General features: G+C 50.9%; 1 protein-coding gene across 3 annotated transcripts in view; it reads right to left on the bottom strand.

The window, feature by feature from the left end:
- LOC118093973 (putative cation-transporting ATPase 13A4) overlaps positions 1 to 26560 on the bottom strand; it is a 43853-nt gene that overhangs the window by 5804 nt on the left and 11489 nt on the right. For 2 of the 3 annotated variants that reach the window (XM_035133853.3, XM_088669353.1), the window contains 23 exons: positions 26412 to 26492; positions 25667 to 25736; positions 22943 to 23077; positions 22102 to 22174; positions 18574 to 18705; positions 17492 to 17656; positions 15473 to 15630; positions 14935 to 15123; positions 13272 to 13333; positions 11706 to 11856; positions 10468 to 10545; positions 9828 to 9984; positions 8222 to 8333; positions 7010 to 7134; positions 6018 to 6187; positions 5103 to 5225; positions 4603 to 4682; positions 3747 to 3789; positions 1961 to 2070; positions 1557 to 1653; positions 1101 to 1173; positions 811 to 985; positions 468 to 661 (listed from right to left, as the gene is read on the bottom strand). In XM_035133853.3, coding sequence (XP_034989744.1) covers positions 468 to 661; positions 811 to 985; positions 1101 to 1173; positions 1557 to 1653; positions 1961 to 2070; positions 3747 to 3789; positions 4603 to 4682; positions 5103 to 5225; positions 6018 to 6187; positions 7010 to 7134; positions 8222 to 8333; positions 9828 to 9984; positions 10468 to 10545; positions 11706 to 11856; positions 13272 to 13333; positions 14935 to 15123; positions 15473 to 15630; positions 17492 to 17656; positions 18574 to 18705; positions 22102 to 22174; positions 22943 to 23077; positions 25667 to 25736; positions 26412 to 26492 — 2753 coding nt within the window. The remainder of the gene's footprint in view (positions 1 to 467; positions 662 to 810; positions 986 to 1100; positions 1174 to 1556; positions 1654 to 1960; positions 2071 to 3746; positions 3790 to 4602; positions 4683 to 5102; positions 5226 to 6017; positions 6188 to 7009; positions 7135 to 8221; positions 8334 to 9827; positions 9985 to 10467; positions 10546 to 11705; positions 11857 to 13271; positions 13334 to 14934; positions 15124 to 15472; positions 15631 to 17491; positions 17657 to 18573; positions 18706 to 22101; positions 22175 to 22942; positions 23078 to 25666; positions 25737 to 26411; positions 26493 to 26560) is intronic. The other variant, XR_015949944.1, reaches the window with a different exon arrangement.

The following is a 26560-nucleotide window of genomic DNA, read 5'->3' as shown; positions in this document are numbered from 1 at the left end:
TGTCATGGATGCTTCCGTTGCAATTCCCAGGGGGCTGGAAGAGAGGGCACTGCAGAGTCTGCAATTCCATGATTCATGGTTTAGAGTTCTAACTGAACACGTCAAAATAAAAACGGGCTAAGAGTTGGACAGTGTTCTCGAAGCTACGAACATGAGTTTGACCAAACTGTGGGAGGCAGTGCAAGACAGGAGTGCCTGGCGTGCTATGGTCCATGGGGTCACGAAGAGTCGGACACGACTAAACAACTAAACAACAACAAAGAGTTGTCCAAAGGCCAACCCAAAGGGAGAGGACTTGCGATGCTTCTGGAAGGTGGGGAGGGTCTGGATGCAGGCCATCTCCAACTCTCGGGAGGGAGGGGAGGCAGGCAGGAAGCCTCTAATGGGGATTCTGGGATCCTTGGGGTCTCCGAGGGGCCACCTCTCTCTCCACCCGCAGCCCCACCAGCTGGTCTCGTTGCTCTTACAATTTCTGTACACTGGTTGCCTAAAGGGCTTCCCCTTGGAGAAGACCAGAGCCACCAGGAGGCAGTTGAAGGTGGAGAGAAGCCACACGGTGGTGTTTTCGTAGCTCTTGTACCCGTTGTCCACATCGGCCTCCGTCCGGTTGTTGGGCGAGGCAGGAAACTCGGCGTCACTTTTGTTCCTGGGGGAGCAAGCCCTGAAAAGGACCCCGAGGATGGAGTCAGGGAGGCCGCAGCCTCTGGCCGGGAAGCCAGCTTTCCCTTCCCCCCTTCCCCCCTGAACCAGGCCAGGGGTCCCCCAGGAGGGTCCCCAGCCCAACTCCAGGCAGGAGCAAGGCCTCCCTACCTGAGGAGGTCTCTGGTGGAGTACCAGGGCTGCTTCTGCACCAGGACGAAGCCGCAGACCTGCATGGCCAGGCTGAGGAGGAGGTTCAGTGCCAGAGAGAGCAGCAGAGGTGGGGAGGTGAGGCGGGCGGGGGGCCTCTGGGGAACCAGCTTGGGGTGGGCATGATTCAGGCTCACTGCAAAGAGAGAGGCGGGTGGTGGGAACATCCCTGGGGCAGCCAGAACCCCTCCCCACCCCCCGGAGCCCAGAGGGGCCGGCATCCTAACCTGCGACCGCTAGGAAGAGCTTACTTGTCATGCCCACGAGAGTGCTGATGGCCAGGTCTTGGAACAAAAACTGGTAATTCCCAAAGGAGTTCAGTTGCTGAAAGAGAAGAAGAGCAGGTTGGGAGCCAGGGTGAGGTTCCAGGGCCCAGGCACCCCCAACACCGGACCCGTCGCGGCTTCACACAACCGCACACCCAACGGAGCCACGTGGCCCCTTCTATGCTGGCTGGGAAGGGGGCCTGGAGAGGAGCCAGCTTGATTCCTGCTGCTCCAGAGGGCAGCGCCCAAAGCAATGGATTCGAGTTGCGAGGAAGGACATTTCGACTCAACATCAGGAGGGCAAGAGCTGGGGCATGGACTCCCTCGGAAGGTGGTAGAATCCCTTGGAGGGCAGCAGCTCCCTTGCCCTCAGGATGAGACATGGAAGACACACCCGGCCATCGGAGAGATTCCCCCTCATGCCCACCCCATGCCCCGTACCCAGTAGAGGAGCAGGACTCCGAGGTACTGGATGGTGCTGTAGAGAGCCATGTATTTGAACATGCAGAAGGAGGTGACGAGGGCAGAACGGCCTTGCCTGCGGGGAGAAGAGGGAGAGGGAGAAGGGTTGGCAAGGAGGGCCTTGAGATGCCTGCGTTGCAGCGGGGCTGGACTAGAGGACCCTTGGGATCCCCTCCAACTTTACAGTTCTATGCCTTAGAGAACTGGGAACCAGGGAAAGGAGGAAAGTGGGGCCTCTTGGGAGGTTTCAAGCCCCCTGCACAGCCTCCTGCCAGCCTGCGCCAGCTCAGCACCCCCACTCTGCGTCCCCACCCCACCCGACTTGACTCTGCTCACCAGGGCAAGAGATGGCCCCACCTTCCCCACGGGACTCTGGGGCTCACCTGATCAGCTCTGGGACGCACTCGATGTTGGGGGTCTTGGAGGTGAAGGGGGAAGCCACAGAGGCCTCCTGCTCAGAGAGGGAGACGCCGACATGGGCCACTTTCAGGGCCTGAAAGGCAACAGCAGCCCAGTCTCAGGACGTGGGGCAAAGAACCGCAGAACCGGCAGGCCAGGAACCCCTTGAAGCAGCTGGCCATACTCTGGGGCTGCCGTGGGGGAAGGAACTGTGCGGCAGGGCTGGGAGTTTATTTGAGTTAGCTCAGTTGGTAAAGCATGAGACTTAATATCAGGGGGGGCTGTTGGTTCAAGACCCGCATGGGCTAAAAAAGATTCCTGCATTGCAGGGGGTGGGGCTGGATGACCCTTGGGGTCCCTTCCGACTCAGCATTTCTATGATGTACACACCACTTGGTGGTAAAAGTAAAAATAAAAACAGCAACAAACCACAAAGCAAAAAAAGACAAAGCAAGTAAAATTATCAATAAGATAAATTGACAGCAACGCTCCTAAGACTTTTGAAAAACTGACAGGGAAGATCCGAAACCAGGAAGATCAAGTATTTTCTAAAGACTGGAGTAAACTTGTAATTTATTTAAAAGACCACTGTAAACGGTTGTGATTTTTTTAAAATGGTAATTATGGTTATATAATAGATAAGAGGTAAAGGTAAAGGGACCCCTGACCATTAGGTCCAGTCATGACTGACTCTGGGGTTGCAACGCTCATCTCACGTTATTGGCCGAGGGAGCCGGCGTATAGCTTCCAGGTCATGTGGCCAGCATGACAAAGCCGCTTCTGGCAAACCAGAGCAGCACATGGAAACGCCGTTTACCTTCCCGCTGTAGCGGTTCCTATTTATCTACTTGCATTTTGACGTGCTTTCAAACTGCTAGGTTGGCAGGAGCTGGGACCGAGCAACGGGAGCTCACCCCGTCACAGGGATTCGAACCGCCGACCTTCTGCTCGGCAAGCCCTAGGCTCTGTGGTTTAACCCACAGCGCCACCCACGTCCTCATATATAATAGATAGATAAGGGTAAAAGATGCAGTAAATTTAATCTTGAAGATGGAACCCATGGAGGGAGGGAAGGAGATCTAAGGGTTTGAAAGAACTCTGTGTTTTAATGTTTGAAATTGTTTTGTTTTATATGTAGAAAATTTTTCAATAACTATATATATATATATATATATATATATATATGAATGATTTTTGAAAAGTGAAAATAGCAGCAGACTAATAACAAATTAAAGCTTGCATTGATTTTCCCAGCACCTGAACAGGCTTGTCTAAGCAAGAGTGCTTTAAGTGGGCACCAAAAAGGGAATTGCAAAAGCGCCTGATGTGCTGATGTGTGTATCTGAAGAAGTGCGCATGCACACGAAAGCTCATACCTATGACAAACTTAGTTGGTCTCTAAGGTGCTACTGGAAGGATTTTTTAAATTTTGTTTTAAAAGCGCCTGATGGATATCCATCGGCAGGGAGTTCCAAAGTGCAGGCTGCCCTAAAAGAGGAGGGCAGAGCAGCAGGTCCATGGGCACCCCTGGGCAAAACAAGCCTTTGCAGCCCAGGCAGGAGACAGGAACTGGGAGCTCCGGCTTCAGGTTTTGCTGAAGAGCAGCCCGTGGACTCAGAGGCGGCACCGCTCTCAGCCTTGCTCAGGAGCAATTGCAGGTGACATTTGCCAGTGGATCTGGTCCGTCCTGAACCTGGCCTGGAAGAGGCTGCCCCTCCCCGGAGACAATGGACCCCTTTGGAAGGTTTTGAAATAGAGTTCAGTACTGACCCCGCAGTCGTTGGCACCATCTCCACACATGCCCACGAAGTAGCTGGGAAAGGAAAGGGGGGAAAGTCACGCAAAAACACACAAACACACGGCAATGGGGTTTTCGGCAGATTGACATTTGCTCTGATTCAGCGGTAAAACGTGGGTTTACAGGGAGGACAAAAAGCAAACCAAACACGGAGCTCTAAAGCCTGTGGCTGGAAAGCGCAGTGCAAAAGGAAGTCTGGGGAAGCCCCAAATCCCGCAAGGGTCAGGCAAGTCGTTGGCAAATTGCAGCCCGACATCTGCCTTCTGAGCAGAGAGCAGGAAACCCTAGCAGAATTTTGGCACAGAAGCCCTTTCACAGTCCTTTGCTGCTAATGTTTCCAGGCACAAAAATCAGGAAAGCCACCCAGGTGATGCAGATATGGATTTAATTCTACCAATGTTTAATTGTCTTTTAATTATTTTTTCCCCCCCAATGTTTTTAGCTGCTCTTATTTTTATCTGTAAGCTGCCTGGAGTAAATGTATAATATATAATGATCTAGAGCAGGCTCACGGCATTCCCTCTGCTGCAGCCAGGTGGCAATAATAGCTCAAGACATGTGTTAAGATTTCCAGAGATGTGGCTTAAATTCTGGAGGTTTTGAAGGAGACCTTAAGGTGGTTCTCCAACTCCCCGTTTTATTCTCACAACAACCCTGTGAGGTAGGCTGGACCGAGAGTGAGCGACCAGGCCACCCACCTCCCACCCGGTGGGCTTCATGGCTGAATGGGGATTTGGACCCTGCCGTTCTCAGTGCTCTAACCACTGCGCCACGCTGCCTCCCCACCCCCACCCCTACTGTGTGTCTCCTGAACTGGGGCTCACTCACTCCATCTTCTGGAGCTCCTGCACCAGGCTGGCCTTCTGAGGCGGAGACATCCGAGCGAACACCGTCCCGTCCAGGAGAAGCTGCGGGGAGAAAGAGGGCGTGGAGCACAGGTCCACTCTCAGGGGCAGGCTGGGGAAGGAGTCGGGTGCAGCGGCTTATGCCAGCGCCCAGGCGGAGGGGCAGAAGGGCAGAGGCAGCCTGGGGGGCTCAGGCAGGAAGCAAGCCGGGCCTGGCTGGATCCAAGCAGCCTCCTTGGAAGCACAGCATGGAGCGCAGGGTGCTGCCTTGTTCCATGTCAAACCATTGGGCCATATTGCCCGCTCAACTGGCAGCAGCAGCAGCTCTCCCAGCCCTACCTGGAGTTGCTGCCAGAGAGGGCAGAACCAGGGGCCTTCTGAATGCCAAACAGATGCTCTATCGCCCTCCCCCAGACGAAGGGCTCTGTCTGAATGTGCTGCACTCCCCCCTCCAAGAGAGGCACCCCAGGGGTCCCAACTCACCTTTGGGAGCAAGTTCCTGAAGTGCTGACTGAGGACTTCGTAGGTTCTCCCATCCAGGCAGAAGTGGTACCTGCCCCTTCCGGGATCAGGCCCTCGTCCTCCTCCCACTTCCAGGTATCTCTCCTGCAAAAGAGGAGGAAGGGAAATGGCACCTCCTTCTCCTGGCCTCAGACCAGGATCCCACCCGGCAGAGGCAGGTCACCCAGAATACATGGAATTAGCATATATGACCGGGGGGGGGGGATAGAGATTGGTTGACCCCAAAGTTTTAAAAGGAGTGGGAGATGTATAAACAATATCTAGAAGAACAGTCTCCCCATATAAAAACTTTAGAATGCTTCGAATAGCTCTCAAATTGAAATAAGGTGAAAAGAATACAAACAAGATTTAGCATAGATCAAATCTATTGGAAAATCAGAGGCAAGGAATCGAGGAAACAAAGGAAGTTGGAAGTTGATGGTGGAAATATTTTTGTGCATTTGTGAAGCAGTGTTACATATTTTTGTTTGTTTGCTTGTAAAATATGTATTGTATATTTCCCCCCTTTTGTATAATTTTGTCCTGGCTTTCTTTTCTTTTTTTCCTTCTTTGCTCTTCCCCCCCTAAATTTTCTTTGTGTGTATGTGTTGATTTTAAACCAATAAAGATTAATTAAAACAAAAACAACAAAACGGAGGTCCCCTGGGACGGATGCAAAGGCCAGCCCCGGGGGCTCTGTGCTGCATCAGAAGGTGCTGAGGGCAGGCAGGGAACCCCTGAAGGCTCCCCTTGGGACATGCCCTCTTTCGCCTGGCATGCTTTGCCAAAACATCTGCTCTGCCAGCCCCACCCAAGATCCAGAAGCAGGGAGAAGGAACCCCCTCCAGGGCCCCCCCCCAAGGCCAAAGGGAGCTCCCCCCCCCCGGGGACCCTCACCTCGGACTCGCTGTGGCCCTGGTCTTCTTTGCTCTCCTCCAGGAGCTTCCAGCTGATGGAGGGCGAGGGAAGCCCAGCCTGGCCGCTTGCCTCCACAAGGATCACTTGGCTTCCGGGAGGAATCATGCCAGCATTTCGGGCGACGGTGATGGCCGTCTGGATGTTGTCACCTGGAAAGTCAAGAGAGGGGCGCCGCGTCACCCCCTGCGCTGTGGGATCTTCAGGTCCAGAGGGTGTGCTCTGCACAAATTCTCCGGCTCTGCCAAGAGGAGCGGGCTGCGCTCCTTCAGACTAAACTTTCTGGCAGCAGGAAGAATTTTCAAATGTTTATTACGTTTTATATGTGTTGGAAGCCACCCAGAGTGGCTGGGGCGACCCAGTCAGATGGGCGAGGTACAAATGATAAAAATTATTATTATTATTATTATTATTATTGCCGTTTGACAATGGAATGAGCTCCCTCGGAAGGTGGCAGGCTCTCCTTCATGGAGGCTTTCAGGCAGAGTTTGGATGGCCATCTGTCAGGGATTTTTTAGCCACAATCCCTGCATTGCAGGGGGCTGGACTAGATGACCCTCGGGTCCCTTCCAACTGTACCATTCTATGGTGGTGGGCAGCCCGACAGAGAGAGGACAACAAGAAGAAAGAGGGATGCAGGGACGAAGGTAAGAGGGGTAGCATGGGAGCTGGCAGGATTGGAGAGAGGCAGGCTGCGTATTCTTCTGAGAGCCGTCCCAAGCTGAAGTGTCCCAGGTTTATCCAAGGCTCTGCAAAGCTATGTGAATAAATGAAACGAGGGATGCAAAGCACTTGGCACGCTGTTTGGTGCCAGGGGAAAGGACAGATATTCCCAGCCGCCTCTGGAGAGCTCTGACAGCCCCAGGGCCTTTGAAACTGGGGCAGCGAGCTCAGCACCGAAGGGACCCCTCTGTTTCTTTCTCTGGCTCCCAGCACCCAGGTAGGGACCTCTCGGCCCCAGCCAGCTCTCCCACCTGTGACCATGACGCTCCGGATGCGAGCAGCGCTGAGCTCCTCCAGAACGGGCCTCGTCTCGCTTTTCAGCCGGTTCTCCAGGATCAGGAGTCCCAGGAAGGTCAGGCCAGACTCCACCTGCTCCCTTGGAAGGAAGAAGCAGGCGGGTCAGGGCTACTGAGTTCCGGCTGGCCGCATCCTGAAGCGGCCAACCTGGCAGGGAGCAGAATGAGGCTCCGAATCAGGCCTTTGCCCATGAACTAGGAGAGGAGGAGAATGCGAGAGGCCTCTGGCCAGTGCTGGACCTGCGAGGCCATGGGTCTGATCCTGCGGCAGAGCTCTTCTTGGGAGACCTCCTGGATCAGGGTAACAGAGAGGGGAAGGGACCTCCTTGAGCTGGCGGAGGACTCTCCTTCCATAGAAAGCTTTTAGTCAGAGGTTGGAGGGCTGTCTGCCAGGGTTTCTAGAGCTGAGATTCTTGCATTGCAGGCGTTTGAGCTAGATGACCCTCAGGGTCCCTCCCAACCCTGCAGTTTTATGACTCCATGAGTTTTCAAGGCTCAGTAATCCAAATGTCTCCAAATGTGGAAATGGCGAAGGAGTGGGAACCAACCAACCACGTGGATTTTGCTGTCTTAAAAAACAGGCAGCATCTCCAGCCTCAGAGGCGAGTTCTAACTCCTCAGGCGCTGCTATGGAGTCTGGGCTTTGCTTTCCGGCTTGGCTGGACCCGTGACTTTCTCACGACTTCCTCTGGGTTTGGCTAGTTTTTAGAATGACCTCAGGAGGAGAAGCAAAATAAAAAATTCCTTCAGTAGCACCTTAAAGACCAACTAAGTTTTTATTTTGGTATGAGCTTTCGTGTGCATGCACACTTCTTGATACACTTGAAACAGAAGAGTCAGACCCTTGTATATATACAGAGGGTGGTGGGTGGGAATGGGTGATGGGCTGATGGGAGTGGTAAACCTGTAGATGGCTGTTAACAACTGCTGATGACTGCAATTGGTCCTGTGGGGGGAAAGCAAGGGCTGAGGCGCTAATTTTTTTATTTTGCTTCGACTCAGACCAACACGGCTACCTACCTGTAACTAGAACTCAGGAGGAGAGTTTTGGTCGGCACCTTCCACTTCAGGTGATCCTGGACATCCATCCATCTCCCTCTCTCTTTCTCTCTCTCTCTCTCTCTCTCACACACACACATTCACACACACACAGGCTTTTTCTTTTACCTTGTTAGGAAAGACGCTTCCATTCCCGCCGGCAGACTTTTTTGTGCCAGCCCAATGACTCTGAAGCCCCGAGAGGTATAATGCTGGAGTTTGCTGGTGAAGGTGTCGGGCACTGGGAACGCAAGGACAGAAAGAGAGTCTGCTAGAGGTGGCCCCTCCAGCCCCAGATGCCCTGCTCTCACAGGCAGGGCCAGATTTACGTATAACCTAAGCAAGCTCTAACTTAGGGCCCCACTCCCTTGGGGGCCCCCCTAAAAAATTAAAGGAAAAAAACTGGATGTACATTTCAAAAAATTAAGATAAACAACAAATAAAATAAAACCTACATCCAGCAACAGTGTTTTGCGTTGTGTAGGCTCCTCTGATGTAAGTCATGGACCCCGCCTGCTAGCCTGCTCCCTTAAATATCCCTGGTTTGCTCCTTTCTATATATAGGGTGCCTACATTCTGCATGTGCAAATGGCCTGAGATACCTATGAGGTCCATCAATGCATCTTTGTTGTTGTTTAGTCGTTTAGTTGTGTCCGACTCTTTGTGACCCCATGGACCAGAGCACGCCAGGCACTCCTGTTTTCCACTGCCTCCCGCAGTTTGGTCAAACTCATGTTCGTAGCTTCGAGAACACTGTCCAACCATCTCGTCCTCTGTCGTCCCCTTCTCCTTGTGCCCTCCATCTTTCCCAACATCAGGGTCTTTTCCAGGGAGTCTTCTCTTCTCCAAAGTATTGGAGCCTCAGCTTCACGATCTGTCCTTCCAGTGAGCACTCAGGGCTGATCTCTTTCAGAATGGATAGGTTTGATCTTCTTGCAGTCCATGGGACTCTCAAGAGTCTCCTCCAGCACCATAATTCAAAAGCATCAATTCTTCGGCGATCAGCCTTCTTTATGGTCCAGCTCTCACTTCCATACATCACTACTGGGAAAACCATAGCTTTAACTATACGGACCTTTGTCGGCAAGGTGATGTCTCTGCTTTTTAAGATGCTGTCTAGGTTTGTCATTGCTTTTCTCCCAAGAAGCAGGCGTCTTTTAATTTCGTGACTGCTGTCACCTATCTAGCATCTATTCAACACATCTAGCATCTATTCAACACAAAAAACAGTGACAATTTGTTGTTGACAAAGGACAGCTGGACATATCAAGGGCCCCATTACCTTCAGTAGCTGAGGGCCTCATCCAACCTCAATCCGGCCCTGCTCACAGGGGCCGACCAGGAACCTCAGAGCAGGATCTAAGCACAAGAACACACCTCCCCTCCTGCTCTTTCCAGCAACTAAGATTCCGAAGCATCGCTGCCTCCAACTGCGGGGGCAGAGCAGAGCCATAGGCGGTTGCACAGAATTGGGGGGGGGGGTCGCCCAGGGAAGGGACCCAAAGCCTTTCCTGAGAGACTATTCAGCCCATGTGCAGAGGGCTTGAGGCCAGAGCCTCTACATTCCGCCTGCCGAGAAGGAAGAGCACCCCTCCATGGCAGGGCAGGATTGTGGCTCAGGGCAGGGGGGCAAGTGCCAGTCCTGAGAGGCCTCGAGAAGCTTCTCTGCAAAGACCCCCCCCCCCAAAATGGCATGGGGCGGAGAAGGGGCAATGCCTGCAAAGCTATCGGTCACCTGTCTCTGGCCGGCAGAAGCTGACCACTCTCTCGGGCGCCCCCTTCATGAAGACGTGCCGCTCCCCACCAAACTCCTGTGTGATGACGGACATCCTCTGCAGGGCTGAAGAGAACGGGAACTGGCGTAAGATGGCCATGCCGCCCACGGCAGCACCCTAGGGAGACAGGCAAGAGGAACAGGGCACTGGGTGCAGGGAGGAGGGAGGGGGGAGGGGGGGCTCCTGGCCAGGGGTCCCAGGGGTCGGACGGCAGGTGCCCTGGAGCAACCACAGGGGGCACGACTTGGATCGGGGCTGTGGCACCGCGGGAGGAGGGAGGTATTCAACCCCCCACCCACATGGAGCCTTTTCCCAATCATAATCACACACTCCGAAGCCCCCCCTGACAGTGACTGAACCTGGAGAGCAAGGGCAGTGGTTAAAGTGCTGGACTTGGGTTCAAATCCCTGCTCTGCCATGAAACTCACTGGGGGACCTTGGGCCTTGGGTAGGAAGAGATTCATGAATCCCAGATGAATGCAGAAGGGGAGGGAGACGGACTTCTGGGTGAGCAAGTCGGACGAGTGACCCGGCCTGATCTGCCTGCCCCCCCCTCCTGACTCTTCCTGTCTAAGATGAGTGACAGACACCTGGGCTCACCTGTGGGGCCTTGACTCCTGGCCTGACTATCACGGCATCTGCCCCCTCTCCATCTTCATTGCTGGACTCCTCAATTTCCTGTTTATTCAAATGAAAAACAACAGCAGATCCCAGTTAGGATTAATGTCACTTATAATGATGGTGATAATAATAATAATAATTTATTATTTATACCCCGCCCATCTGGCTGGGTTTCCCCAGCCACTCTGGGCGGCTTCCAACCAAATATTAAAAACAGTACAGCATCAAACATTAAAAACTTCCCTAAACAGGGCGGCCTTCAGTTGGCTTCTAAAAGTAAAATAATTGCTTATTGCCTTGACATCTGTTAGGAGGGCGTTCCACTTGCACTCATTTAAAAGACAAGTTAACTAGCAGATTTAAAAGAATGAAATGATCAGTCTGGGAACTTCGGGGGGGCACCTTCATCCCTCACATTTATCTATTCATATTTATTTTGCAAAATTTGTATGCCGCACTGTTGTAAAAAGATATAATCACATCAAAGTGGTTTACAAAGAGAATGAAACAATGAAAAATGATAAGAAAAGACAACTCTTTGGAACATTCAAAAAATCAAATCAGCAATAAACAATAAAAAAAACAGGTCAAATCATACATTCGCCTTCCACATGTCTGAGTGGCCTGGCCTGAACAAAAACTAAAAAAAGGTACCGGGGGTGGGGCAAGAATCCTAGAAGTGTAGAGTTGGAAGGGACCCCGAGGGTCATCCAGTCTGACCCCCTGCAACGCAGGAATCTTTCATCCAGAATTGGAGCAGGACCAAGGAATAACATCAACTCCTGATAACCAGAACACGGGAAGTCATCCAAAAATATTTAATTTAGAACTGAATAATTGACTCTTTTGATTGTAGTAGGATTTCGTATTGTATTAATTTGGCCTGCATTGGATTGTTATTAATGAAAAATTAATAAAACATATTTATTTTTTAAAAAAGGAATCTTTTGTCCAACGTGGGACTCAAACCCATGACCCTGAGATTAAGAGTCTCATGCTCTTCCAACTGAGCTATCTGAAAAGCAGTCTCTACCAAAAGAGATTATTGTGCCATTTGAGGGGAGAGCGGGGCTGAGGGATGCTCTCCTGAAGGAGCCACCGGGTGCAAAGGTATTTTCCACTGGCCTGCCAAGGGGAGCTCCCCCCGCTCCCCCCCAAGCAATGGCAACCCCCCCCCGGGAGCCCCGAACATCTGCAATGCAAAGAGAGAGCTTCACCCAGCCAGTCGCCTCAAACATCTTCAGGTCCAGCGGATCTCCCTGGATCTTCCCGCCCAGGAGCACCAAGGAGTGGCAGCTGGCCATGGCTCCACACACCAGGCCCCAGGGCAGAGGGGGGCCGGAGGAGAAGCAGTGGGCGCCCTGGAAGCTGGGGGGAGAGAGGAGAGCAGGAGGCATGAGGCAAGCAGCAGAAGGGCCCAACAGCTGCCTTTGAGAAGAGCAGCCCAGGTGGGTTTCTGAGCCTGCAAAAGGTCTCTGAGTCAAGAATCACAGAACCGTAGAGCTGGGTGGGACCCCCAGGGATCATCCAGTCCAACCCCCCACAACGCAGGAATCACAGCACACCGCAGCGTCCTTATTAGGCATTCTAACCCACCCTGGAAACTTTGAGCTGAAGGGCTGCATGGAAACATGAGGCGGCGACAAGCAAGACGTTGGCTAATAATCCACTGACATTGTATTTGAATGTAATGGATTTCAATTTATATTTTTGCCAGCAGATGGAGAATTATCACTGAAACAGTTTATTATCCTGGAAGAACGGTCCTGTCTGCTGCTGTGCTCGGAGCACCTTATTGCGATGTTCAGAGCACCCGTCATCTCACATTTGTAGGACATTGACTGTGGAAAGGCCTTCTGCCTCCATTGCAGTGATCTTCGACAGTGACTTCCCACTCCTACCATTCCTGATCTTGTTACATTTAAGCTCAACATCAAAAAAACCAAGATCTTGGCCACTGGTCCCATTACCTCCTGGCAAAGAGAAGGGGAAGAAATGGAGGCAGTGAGAGATTTTACTTTCTTGGGCTCCTTGATCACTGCAGATGGTGACAGCAGTCACGAAATTAAAAGACGCCTGCTTCTTGGGAGAAAAGCAATGACAAACCTAGACAGCATCTTAAAAAGCAGAGACATCACCTTGCCGACAAAGGTCTGTATAGTTAAAGCTATGGTTTTCCCAGTAGTGATGTATAGAAGTGAGAGCTGGACCATAAAGAAGGCTGATCGCCGAAGAATTGATGCTTTTGATTTATGGTGCTGGAGGAGACTCTTGAGAGTCCCGTGGACTGCAAGAAGATCAAACCTATCCATTCTTCAGGAAATCAGCCCTGAGTGCTCACTGGAAGGACAGATCCTGAAGCTGAGGCTCCAATACTTTGGCCACCTCATGAGAAGAGAAGACTCCCTGGAAAAGACCCTGATGTTGGGAAAGATGGAGGGCACAAGGAGAAGGGGATGACAGAGGACGAGATGCTTGGACAGTGTTCTCGAAGCTACGAACATGAGTTTGACCAAACTGCGGGAGGCAGTGCAAGACAGGAGTGCCTGGCGTGCTCTGGTCCAGGAGGTCACGAAGAGTCGGACATGACTAAACGACTCAACAACAAAAAGTTTGTGACTCCATGTACGTATGTCTTCTGTTTATGAATTTTGAAACAGTATAGTGTTATAAAAAATATTGTCAGTATATTATTAGCCGACGTGTTGCTTGTTGCTGTTCGGAGTGTTTTGTTTTGCAACACGGGGAATTTTCTTTGGTGGAAATACGAGACAGGCAGGTACCTCTTTCCTTCGGCCAGGATCATCCCCCAGAGATCCAGTCCGTCTTCGGTTAACGTGCCAGTCTGGGGAGGGGCAGGAGAATTGGTCAGAGGGTGCCAGGGTGGCTGGCAAGAACAGAACAAGGCACTGCAAGACCTGATGCTGGAGGAGGAGGAGGAAGAGGAGCCACAGGGGAAAGCGCAACTGGCCGGAGGACCTTCCTTGGGGGGTCAGGGGCATCATCAACACAGCACATTTGATCCCAAGGTGGAAGCTCAGCATGGAGGTAACCTCACCCCTCGCCCGCCCCCCCCCCCGGCTCCTAGAGGGCTTCCCATTTGGCACTTAAGGGCACCTTCTCTCTTGGGTGTTGTGCTCTTTCAGACGCAGGGCGGAGGTTGAGAGCAAGTGTGGGGAGCTTCATAGTTAATTACACTTTTTAAAATGTGCATTTTATATTTGGCTTCACTTAGCAATGTGGTGTGTGTTTGTGTTTTTTGAAATGTTTAAGTTTATTTTGGTTAACTTTGTGTTAAATATGTTGACCTCCCTTGTAAGGTTTTAATTTTGCAATCTTTAAAATGATACTTTAGTTTTCTGTGAATTGTGTTGCTTTGACTGTATACTCTGTATTTCACTTTCTTCAGATTGTTTTGTTGATATTTTGTTGATGTTTTAATTATATGCAGCAAACCACTTTGAGATTTTTCTGAAAAATATAAAGCGGTATAGGATTGAAATAATAATAATAATAATAATAATAATAATAATAATAATAATAATAATAATAGTCTCAAAGTGGGTGGCACCATCCCCTGGAACAGAGCCGGATTGAGGTTTGATGAGGCCCTAAGCTACTGAAGCTAATGGGGTCCTTCATATGACCAGCTGTCCTTTGTCAACAACAAATGGTCACTGTTTTTGTCTTGAATATATGCCAGGGGTCAGCAAACTTTTTCAACAGGGGGCCGGTCCACCGTCCCTCAGACCTTGTGGTGGGCCGGACTATATTTTGGAGGGTGGGAAATGAACGAATTCCTCTGCCCCACAAATAACCTAGAGGTGCATTTTAAATATAAGGACACATTCTATTCATGTAAAAATACACTGATTCCCAGACCATCTGCGGGCTGGATTTAGAAGGCGATTGGGCCGCATCCAGCCCCCGGGCCCTAGTTTCCTTACCCATGTGCTATTTGGTAATTGATGGACCTAATAGACATCGCAAGCCATTGGCACATAACAAAATATGTGTTTTATCAAAGTAATGGTTGAACTGAAATACAATTTATATTTATAGGGAAATACAATTAAGAAGTATGGGGAGGGCTAACAGAGTGGGGGCCCAAGCTATAGCTTGTTTAGCTTATACGTGAATCCGGCACTGCCCTGGGAGGAGATATTCCCCTCTGGGAACAGAAGCACTGCAGCTCTGAAGACCAGTCAGAATTCAGATTTGCTTCCCCAAAGCATCTGACTGGACGCTGGACTGGACTGGAAGGAGGGTGTTGCACTCGGCTGGGGTGGCCATACTTGGACTGCTTGTGAACATTCTGTGGCTTCCCGTCATCCGAGCCAAGAGCCTTGAAGGTCCCTGAAATGCTCCAGGCCAAGGGGGCTTCCTCTCCCTGCTGACTCCGGCCGGCCCCCCAGCCAGGCTCCCGGGCTCCCCCTCCCCGTGCACCTTGTCGAAGCAGATGAGGTTCAGCTGGCCACACACGTTGATCCTCTGGGGGCTGATGCAGAAGATCCCTTTTTTCTTCAGCCGCCTCTGGGTGTAAATGATCCCTGTGGTCAGCGCGGCCGGCAGGGCGGGAGGGACCGCAATGGTGATCACGTCCAGCGCCTTCTTCACCACCTCGCCAGCCTCCTCCTGACTCGGGGAAGGGAGCAGAATTAGCACCCAGGGCAGCAGAGCAGGTTGTAAAGGCCACGTGAAATCCATGGCTCCTACCAGCCACAATTGCTATGCTCTGCCTCCACAGCAACAATAATAATACTGTAGTAACAACAGCAAACCAACAAATAATCATTCCTAGTGAGAACAACCAAGAAGGCAGCTGCCAAGTTGAGGGTTCAAAATTCAGCCGCCCCATGAAATGAAAATGTTGGCAGCAAAGAGTGGCTCCCCGGTTTCCGAAGGGAGGGGTTTCTGAGCTGGGTTCCCCCCTCCCCCTGGAGGATCCCATGGGAGATCCGCTCTCTGGGCGCCAACCACTCACCCCATTGAGGACATAGACGCAGACGGCATAGACCATCCCGATGGCCGCGATCCCAATGAGGCACCCGAGGAACCGGATGCCGTCCCTGTAGAGGCGGAAATTCAGGGGCTTCGGGTACAGAATGGACCTCACCAGGTCCCCCTTTGCTGTGTTGAAACCTGGGGAGGCAGAGCAGGAGAAGCTGAGAAGAAGCTGAGAAGGGCTGGATGAGGCCAGTAGCCCACCCCGTCCAGCACCCTGCTCTCACAGTGGTCAACCAGATGCCCCAGTGGGAAAAAACCTGAAAGCAGGATCTGAGCACAAGGACAACTCCCCCCGTCTTTGTTTTCCAGCAACTGGGATTTGTGGGTTGCGATCCATGAGAGGCAGCCAAGTAGAACATTCCTTGTCATGCTAGAGAAGACATGCGAGGGAATGTTTGGTCCAGCCAGTCGAAACTTCTTGTTCCTCCTGGCTGGAGCATCCTTCCCTTTGCATGTGATGGAAGGTGGGTGTGACCTTACCTGTTCAGGTAACAAGAGGATGAGTCACACAGCACCCTTCTCTCCTTTTGACCTCCTTCTTTGTTTGACCAGCTTCTAGCTAGGACTGCTCTGCTAGCTCTCAGCTAGCGGAAGCACTGGGAATATCCCCCCAAATGGGGTAAATCCACATGTACATATTTGTAACTAAGTCTGCCTTCAGGGTTCCAACTGTGAACTGATGTGAGTAAACTTCTTTTATTGACTTTGAATAACATTGTGGCATCTTTGTTCTTTTAAGAGGGATCCAAGGGAACTTATCAGGAACGTACAATTCAATCTGAGACAGACTGAATTGTATAATAGTGAGAGGCTCACACGAGCCTGCAACCAGCTATCTGCTGTGCATGTAAAAAGGGGAATGTAAACTCAGCTAAGTAAAGGAACTTGCTAGCGCAAGTTAAGAAGGATATTAATAAACAATATATCCTCTCCTGCCACCCTGGACATTCCCACAGGATTCAGAAGCATGGCTGCCTCATATAATATCTGGGGGCAGAACAACAGCCATCCTGGCTAGTCTTCTCTTCCTCCATGAATTTGCACGATCCTTTCCTAAAGCCATCGAGATGAGTGGCCGTTGCTGCCTCCTGTGGGAGGGAGTTCCACAGTTTAACTAGAGCACCCAAAATGCAAACAGCAAAAGGGGAGCCTCAACGCCCAACAGCTCTGAGTTACAAGTCCCTAAATGTGGGGCTGGGCTGAGGGTGGGGTTAGGGAGGGCTTGGGAGTTTGGGGATGCAGTTACAGAAGTGAGGATTCAGAGCAGAAGACAAGACGCGGAATAAGGAGATAGTGGAGGCTGGGTTTCTCTAAATAGTTAATTGATGTACGATTTTATTTATTTTTAATACGGTTTTTGCTATATGCCTTTATGCAATAAATACTGTGAACCGCTTTGCTTTTTCTCCGCTGTGAACTAGCGACGTATAAATATTTTTGTAGATGAATGAAAGAAATAAACCTGGGCGAGATTTCTTCCCTTTGGCTCCTCCTGTATGGATTGGGCTAGGAAGCCTGATGGAGGGCAGAATCCCTCTTTGCAGACCGAAACCCAGGACTCCACCATGTGCTCAGGGGAAGGGGAGGGGCACATGGGGTAAAAATGATGCCGAGGTGCCTTGCACAGGTGAAGAGAGCATGCCCATGGGGGGGGGGCGGTCACGTTATGTTAAGGGGTTCTGGAAAGCCCTGAAGCCACGCCAGAGCCCCCCTGGCTCATCTGGGAGATAGGCCCCCGGTGCCTGGACTGGGCCAACCCAGAGGTCTCTCTCCACTGACCTTAGGGAATGAGATGGCTGGTGGCCCCCTCGTCAGGGATTCCTGAGCTGTGATTCCTGCATTGCCGGGGGTTGGGCTGGATGGCTTTTGGGTGTCCCTCCCAACTCTACAGTTCTACAATCCAGGCGGAGATAGGGTGACACTCAGCAAATCAGGCAGAAACCCCCTCCCCCTGCCTCCACACGCTGCTGTGTTCCTGGTCAATGCTGTTACCCACCGGTCCGCAGAACGACGGCTCTCACTGGACCCTTGGCCTGGATGACCTCCGTCCCGCAGAATAGAAGGTGTCTCCGGGCATCCTCAGCACAGCTCTCTCGCCAAGGCTGGGTGCTGCCCTGGTCACCCCCGGGCAAGCAGGTCTTTGTGACTGGGATACTCTCTCCTGGAGGAGAGCAGACTTGCATTAAAGGGGCAATGGGTTGGACTAGAGGACCTCTGGGAATCCCTTCCCAGTTCTAGGATTCCGTGCAGTAGAAGCTAAACAAGCTCTAGCTTAGGGCTCCACTCTCTTGCCCCCCCCCAAAAAAAATTAAAGGAAAATAAACTGGATGTACATTTCTAAAATATAAGATAAAAAAACAAATAAAATAAAATCTACATCCAGCAACAGTGTTTTGTGTTGCGTAGGCTCCTATGATATAAGTCATGGGCCCCGCCTGCTCTCTAAAATATTACTGGTTTGCTCATTTCTATATATAGGGTTCCTACATGCTGCTATTTTTAATCATTAGTAGTTTGCATCATATATTTACACCTATTATTCCTTCATGTTATAGCAAGTTTCTAGAGACTAGATTATGAGTCTTTGTAAATTGTGTTTCCAAAGGAACTTTTGTTATTGCCAAATGCCAATGTGTTTGCATTGTTAAGTTTGTTGTGAATAAAAAATCATTTCAAGTTAGAGCTTAATAATTATTTCACCAATAATAGACTTCTTCTTAATTGTATTTCAGTTCAACCATTACTTTGATAAAATACATATTTTGTTATGTGCAAATGGCTTGAGATACCTATGAGGTCCATCAATGACCATGTAGCATATATTCAACACAAAAACAGTGACAAAGGACAGCTGGACATAGAAAGGGCCCCATTGCCTTCAGGAGCTGAGGGTTGCATCAAACCTAAATGCGGCCCTGATTCTGTGCCAGCTTCTGCCTCTTCCTGCGCTGCTGAGTCTGGCTCCTGGTGCTGGCCCCTGCCACCTTCCCTGGGCATCTTCACCCAGGCAGGGCACCCGTGCCCCCTGGGAGCATCCCTTAGCCGCCCGCACAAGGTGACCCCCCTCCTCCTACTCACCTGTCAACATGGCTTCGTTCACAATGCACTGGCCGTGGATCAGGAGGGCATCGCAGGGCAACAGGCTTCTGCCCCCTCCCAAAACCAGGATGTCTCCAGGCACCAGATGGCGAGACTCCACCTCTTGGACACCTGGTTGGAGTGGAGAGAGGGAAAGGTTTCTCTGGAACATCAAGAGGAGCAGAGTAGAAGCTGTGGGGCAGGAGCCCCTCTCCCCCCACCCCACCCTGCATTCACCCCAATTCAACTCAGCCAGATGAGAGAGGTATCAATAAAGTATTATTATTATTATTATTATTATTATTATTATTATTATTATTATTATTATTATTATTGCTATTCACTGGTGGATTTTTATCAGGACTTAAACAAAATTTTCAGACTGATGCAGAACTGTGGGAAACTGGGAGAGGCTGAAAATGCCCCTCCCTGTTTTCACATGAGGACTTTGTCTGCAAACTGTTATTTACCGCAGCCTTACTGTGCCAGTTTCACTCAACCCTCTTGGTGACTCAGGAAAGTCTGCCATGCCCCATACTTTCGGGATTCTGGCTGCACACACCCCACACGTTTAAAGCATGTCCCCCACCACCACCACCACCCTGGGAATCCTGGGAACTGTAGTTCCCACCCCCCACGAGCTACAATTCCCAGCACCCTTAGCCAACTAGCAGCTTCTGCTAACAGCCATGAGGCAGCTGCAAGGATTAGAACCCGCGTCCCCTGCCAACATGAGCTCCTCGCACAGGAAGGGCCAACAAATTTAAACAAAGAACCACTTTGGCACATCAATCCTCTGGCATTCAGAACCTCATGTTTTTCCGCTTGAAATCAGGCAGCAGCAACTGGGCTTCAGATCAGGTCTCTGGTTCCATGGTTAACCATCTGGAGGAAATTGATCTTTCAGTGTAGCAGCCCCTATCCAAACTGAAGAGCGGAGCCTCCATTGTCCTTCGTCCTTCTTCTTCTTTGGTGGTCCCTCGTAGCCGAGTACAATTGTCTTCCATAAACATGGTCTTAACCGCGAGTCCGTAAGTGACTGTGGAGGCCAATTCTGGATCCACACGTCCTTCCACATTGGGGACATTGGTTTCCGGGCAGGAGTTGATCACGGTGAGGGTTTGCCAAGCGTGCCTTCCTCCTAGCACAGGCACCCCCAAACTTCGGCCCTCCAGATGTTTTGGACTACAATTCCCATCTTCCCCGACCACTGGTCCTGTTAGCTAGGGATCATGCGAGTTGTAGGCCAAAACATCTGGAGGGCCGCAGTTTGGGGATGCCTGTCTTAGCACATTTCTCCCTTTCTCCCTGAGTTCAAGTGTCTTCAAAGCCCATGACACCTTTGGTAAAGGCTGTTCTCCAACTGGAGCGCTCGCAGGCAAGTGTTTCCCAATTGTTGGTGTTTATACTACATTTTTTTAGATTTGCCTTGAGACAGTATTTAAACCTCTTTTTTTAACCACCAGCATTACGCTTTCCATTTTTAAGTTCAGAATAGAGCAGTTGCTTTGGAAGACGATCATCAGGCATCCGCACAACATGACCAGTCCAACGAAGTTGATGTTGAAGAATCATTGCTTCAACACTGGTGATCTTTGCTTCTTCCAATACACTGGCATTAATTCACCTGTCTTCCCAAGTGATGTGTAAAAATTTTCAGAGACACCATTGATGGAATCTTTCGAGGAGTTGGAGATGGCCTTTATAAGTGGTCCATGTTTCACAAGCATATCGTAAGGTTGGTAGTACAATAGCTTTGAAAACAAGCATTTTGGTTTCCCTGAGAATGTCCCGGTCCTTTACTGACTTTACTCCATTGTCCTACCTGAACAAAGACAAAGGGTTCCTTTCCTGGTGGGCAAACAGAAACACCCATATCAATGGCCCCTGGCCATGATGCCTACATTTTGCCAGGGTGGGGAGGGAAGGTGCATTAAAATGTGGGATGTAATCCATTGGAGCAGTCAAACACAACATTCCTTGTTTGCCTAGAGTGGACACAGACAGAGGGGTGTTGGTTCAGCCAGTTGAACTTCCTGTTCCACCTGGTCTGGAGCATCCTCCCCCTGCGTGCAGCCAGGTAGGTGGGCGTGACCCTGGCAGACCCCACAAAAGGTCGAGTCACGCAGCCATCTCCCTTCTTCTTCCCTTTCCTTCTCTTGGACTGCACTGCTGGCTCTCAGCCAGCCGCATGTGGGATGAAGAGTTTCCCATATGGGATGAGCTCAACCCTCTTCTGTAACTCCAAGCTAAAGCCTGCCTTCAGGGATCCAACTGTGAACTGAATGTGAGTAAACTTCTTGTTACTTTTAAAAGAAGCGTCTTGTGTCTTTCTTCTTTTTAGGAGGGATGAAAGGGGTCTTACCAAGAATATACTCCAATCTGAACAAAGCCAGATTCAATTGCTTAAATAAAGAGATTCAAACGAATCTACCCACTAGCTTCCTGCTATATATTCAGGGGTGGAGGAAGAGGGTGCGGGGGGTGCGGTCTGTCCCAGGTGTCACCACTGAGGGGGGTGACAAAATGCCGGGTGGCACTCACCATGGGGCCGACAGCGTGCCCAAGCCACGTGTCACTCCTGCCCAAACGGTCCGCCCGCTGTCTCCCCCCCAGCTGTAGGGCGGCTGAGTGGGAGGAGGCAGGCAGACTCCGGAGGCCCCACGGTCATAGCTGCCAAGTACCCCGTTTTCCCCGGGAAACCCCCGTTTTTACTTACCTTTTCCCGGTGGTCCCCCGTATCACTTTGTCTCCCATTTTTCTCCATTATTTTCTCCTGCCGGTGGCCATTTTTTTGCTGATTTGCCCTTCTATGGGCACAAAAATGGCCGTCGCCAGCTTCAAAAGTCGCATCTACGCATGACCGGAAGTGCGTAGACGCGACTTCCGGTGTCGGCCATTTTTGGTGCCCTTAGATGGGCGGGGCGACACCGAAGTTGCGTTGACGCACTTCCGGTCATGCGTAGAAGCTACTTTTGAAGCCGGCGGCGGCCATTTTTTGTGCCCATAGAAGGGCAAAGCAACACCGGAAGTTACGTCCACGCAACTTCTGGTGTCACACGGCTGCCGGTCCTGGATTCTGCAGTCCGGGACTTGGAAGGTAAGCCCACGGTGCAGCCTGCCCCTATGGGTGGCTCGCCCCACCCCTGGGTGCAGCACCCTAGGCGCCTGAGCGGCTTCCTCCGCCGCTGTATATATTGGGGAATGCATTCTGCTGCTGACTCACAAGCGTGAGAGAGGAAGGATACTATTAAATATCCTCTCCCAGTAACCACGACATTCCCACATAAAACAGTGGCCTTCCGCACCTCAACCTCAGCCACAATTCCTGCCTTGCAGAGGGCTGGACTAGAGGACCCCAGGGGATCCCTTCCAACTATACAATTCTGTGATTCCACAAACCTCCCGGACTGCAATGGAGGTGGAGGGAAGGCAGAGAAGAGAGGGGGAGAGGAGATCCAGACCTTCCCTGCCCAGAGCGGTTCAGCAGGCAGCAGGGAGACGGATGCTGCCTGGTCCTGGGCTCACCTGCTTCCTTCCTGAGGACCTTGACCAGGACGCCATTATGGGAGTCCACCAGCCGGTGCAGCTTCACGGATTGCTGTGGACATGGAAAGAAAAGAAGAGCAGGACGGAGCATCTCTCTGGGAAGGAGCCGGGAGCTGCCCAATGGCACCCGGCCCTCATTTCCCTGCCGCGCTTCCAGCCTTTCAGACAGGCAGCGCCAGGAAAGGGAACAGGATTGGTATTCCAGCCAACCAGTTTGCAGCCCATGCAGCAGCTCTGGGGAGGCCAGCTCACTGCTTTGAAGGCAGCCCTTTTGACTTCACTGGATTCCAGCTGCAAAGCCTTCTTCATGCAATACAGAGTTAAACTGCGGAACTCCCTCCCACAGGAGGCAGAGACAGCCATCAGTTTGGATGGCTTTCAAAGAGGACTGGGCAAATTCATGGAGGGAGAGAGGGCTATGGATGGCTGCTGGCCATGCTCCCAGTCCCTTCCCAGTTGGAGGCAGCCGTGCTTCTGAATCCCAGTTGCTGGAAACCACAGGAGGAAAGAGTCCTGCTCTTGTGATCAGATCCTGCAGGGAGCAGGCCAGCAGGCGGGGCCCATGACTTACATCAGAGGAGCAAAACACAAAACACTGTTGCTGTATGTAGGTTTTATTTTATTTGTTTTTTATCTTATATTTTGGAAATGTACATCCAAGTTTTTTCCCTTTAATTTTCTTTTGGGGGGGGGCTCCCAAGAGAGTGGGGCCCTGAGCTATAGCTTGTTTATCTTATACGTAATTCCGGCACTGACTGAGGTCGATGAGGCCCCCCCCGCCCCCCCCCCCGCCTGGGCAAGGCCCTTCCCTCCTGCTCACCTTCCTGAGGTCATAGACTGTGAGAGAGATGGAGAGCAGAGACATGAGGATGATGGCCACAGAGTACTCAATGTATTCCTCCGCAAACCACAGGCAGACGCTGAACAGCTGGAAGACGTAGAACGGGTTCAGCACCTGCCCAGCAACAGAAAAGAGAGAGGAGGAGGCTGGGTAAGGGGCACTCATAGGCGGCTTTCTGGCATGACCCACCCATTGTGCCCCTTGCCCCTTGGCCACACAGCTAAGGGCAGGAGCCTCGCCCCACTCTGGACGCATTGGCAGCGCTCTCTTAGCGAGACCAAACTACCGTAGCATAAGCAAGCAAAACCTTTTCTCTGGATTTTCATTGCTTAAACTTTTTGTAAACTGCTTTGAAGGTTGTTGTTGTTGTTGTGAAATCAAGCAGTATATACATTTTATGAACTAAATCAGGCATCCCCAAACTTCGGCCCTCCAGATGTTTTGGACTACAATTCCCATCTTCCCCAACCACTGGTCCTGCTAGCTAGGGATCATGGGAGTTGTAGGCCAAAACATCTGGAGGGCCGCAGTTTGGGGATGCCTGAACTAAATAAAATAAATAAATACACATGGGGGGAACCAGAAACTAAGGTGCTTTTCAGAGGGCTGGGCTGGTGGTTTGGAGGTGAAGGAAATGGGGAGTCTCTTAATCCTTCTGCCCTGCAGAAAAGTCAGGATCATTGGGGTGGGGGGCTTCAACTCCCCTCCTTCACCCCCTCCCTGACTCCTGGCCACGCTGGCTTCTTCCTGGGGCTGATGGGAGATGGGCAACTTCTGGGGTGCCCCACTGAGGCTCAGCATCCCTGTCTCCTGAAAACTTGCTTTCCACCCCCTTTGGTCTCCCCCCCCCCACCGCCGCCGCTGCCTCCCATTTGGCCCAGCATGGCCTCTTTGCAAGCCAGGCTTTCATGAGACGGACTTGGCTCTCAGTTCCAAAAATCTCCAAATTCCGAATGGCGATGGTGGCGGGACCGGCCGGTGGAGCGAGAGCAGGATGTTCTGCCGGGAGCCAGCTAAATCTCTTGTTGATTAAATGGCTAATCTGCCTGCCATGGCCTTGGCTCCCAGGCAGCGTCACCCTGGAGATGGGGAGCCAGGGAGGACCTCAAGGAAAGGAGCAGGAGGAGAGGACTATTCTTCAGCTTCCTATTAAGTTAGGCATCCACAGGCTGTGATACTGTAAACTGCTCTGTGATGGGCAGGTGCAGTATATAAATTTAATAAAGAATAAATAAAGAACATGACCTTTTCTAAAGATTTATACACCACTTGGTTGTAAAAAAAACACCCTCTCAAAGCGATTTACAGTGGTGCCTTGGTTCTCAAAAGCCTTGGTTCCCAAACACCGAAAACCCAGAAGTAAGCATTCCGGTTTTCAAACATTTTTCAGAAGCCAAACGTCCAATGCGGCGGTCAGCTATTGTTTCCGGGGCGCCTGCACCAATCAGAAGCCGCGCCTTGGCTTTCGAACATTTCGGAAGTCAAATGGACTTCCAGAATGGATTAAGTTCGAGAACCAAGGTACCACTGTATTTGGCGCTTTGGGTTTTGCTATTTATTTTGCGTTTTTGTTTTTGAGGCTTTTTCAGTTAATTTGTTTTTGCGACTGTGTGGAACCCAGTTCAGTAGACTGATTGATTCTGTGGCTGCGGAAATGGATAAAATCCCCCCATCCAAACAATGACTATCATCAGTGCAGGTAAGGGGAAAAAATAATTTTAATTTTTATCATCTACAACGCTGTCTTATTTATTTTATAGTCTAGTACAGTGGTTCCCAACAGGTGGTCCGGGGACCCCCAGGGGTCCGCGAGCTATGCCAGAGGGGTCCGCAAGATGCTATTAGAATAAAAAATATATTAAATATATTTCGTATGATAACAGATTTTTTGTTTTGGCCGCTTCCTGCATGAGCAGAGTCTAGCGCAAAACTAGAATTAGATAGAGGCAGTAGTTCTGCTGTATGCCGTTAGGTGGCGCTTTACAAACACTACTGTTTTGCAAAGAGGCAGCGCACACATTCTACTAACACTCACCTCCCCAAGATGCTTTGCGCGCGTCGGCTTCATTTGTGCGCTACTGTGCAGGTAGCTTCTCCAATCCCCTCCCTCCTCCCTGGCGCGCGCTGCCTCTTTGCAAAACAGTAGTGTTTGTAAACAAAGCGTTGTTTTTCGCGGAAGCTACAGTTCGCGTAGTTAAAAATGGACCGTTCGTTAAAAAGTGGTTCATCTCATTAAGAACTGAAAATTAAAACTGTATACTAATGGAGTACTCTGTTGTAACTGTAAAAAACATATAAATATAAAATATAAAAAGACACTTAATTTGGCTCTCACTTTTTAATTTTAGGATTAGGAATTAATGGGGGTCCTTGTCACAATAGCAGCTTGATGAGGGGTCCTCGAGAAAATTTTGTTGGGAACCCCTGGTCTAGTACATTGATTATTGCTTTCATTTTATGCATCAATGGTCTTGTTAGAGAGTAAAATTCATGTTAAATTACTATTTTAGGTGTTGTTTTTAAGAGTCTGGAACGGATTAATCCATTTTGCCTTCCTTTCTATCGGAAAGCGCGCCTTGGTTTTGGAACGCTTTGGTTTTGGAACGGACTTCTGGAACGGATTAAGTTTGGGAACCAAGGTCCCACTGTACAAAAAGAAGATAAGAGTATTTGCAGCAAGATAGATAGAGATAAAAGAAGCACCTCTTTGACAAGCAGCTTCCAGATGGGCGCGATCTCGACGTCAATGGCGTTGGGCCCACAGATGACCCTCCTGCGGATGAGCAAGGGAGAGAAAAGGGAGACTGTGGTTTGGCCGGTCCACCGAGGGGCGCCTGAGACACCTGCCCCCCCTCCCACTCCAGAGAGGAGAGGGATGAGGAGGAGAGCATCTGGGGCCAAGGTGGAGGCAAACAGCAAGAGTTTTCAAGGGACAGAAAGGGAGCAGACATCAGGAGGACATTCCACACCCCGTAAGGGCCTGCTTCATCAAGACCTTGGAGGCCTGCTTGCAGTCTTGTTGGTGTCCCTTTGGAGAACGGACCTCCGTCTGGGTTCTGCTCCCTCCCTAGACTCTCTGGGACTTCCATCTCAGAGGGATGGCATAGGAGGGCCAAGGCCCTGGGACCATAAGAGTTGGAAGGGACCACGAGGGTTATCATCCAGTCCCACCCCCCCTGCAATGCAGGAATCTTTTTGTCCAGCACGGGACTTGAACTCACAGAGTCTCATGCTCTACCGACTGAGCTAGCCCTGTGTGGTGCTCCAGCCTGCCCTTTTGGAGACTTCCTCCACTCCTGCCAAGGTCTGCTTTGAGCACCCGATTTTAGAACAACCACAACTTCTTCCATATCAGATGTAAGCATGTCCCGATTCCTGCTTTGCAGGGGGCTGGACTAGATGAGCCCTGGGGATCCCGTCCAACTCTAGGACTCTGTGAAGCAAGTACCTGATGCCCTGCTCTGCGCTCGTCAGCCCAGACCCAAATTTTGCATGGATCTCTGCGCAGGTGTGTGTCTCCTCGAGGACCCTGCAAGAGAAGGAGAGCTGCCCTAGCACCACAAGAGAGCCTTTGTTCCTGCAGCGCTTTGCCGGCAA

Source organism: Zootoca vivipara, chromosome 5 (genome assembly GCF_965207765.1).
Source record: "Zootoca vivipara chromosome 5, rZooViv2.hap1.1, whole genome shotgun sequence".
Lineage (NCBI taxonomy): Eukaryota > Metazoa > Chordata > Lepidosauria > Squamata > Lacertidae > Zootoca > Zootoca vivipara.
Note: the sequence above shows the minus strand (reverse complement) of the source record. Positions and strands in the feature narration are given on the sequence as shown.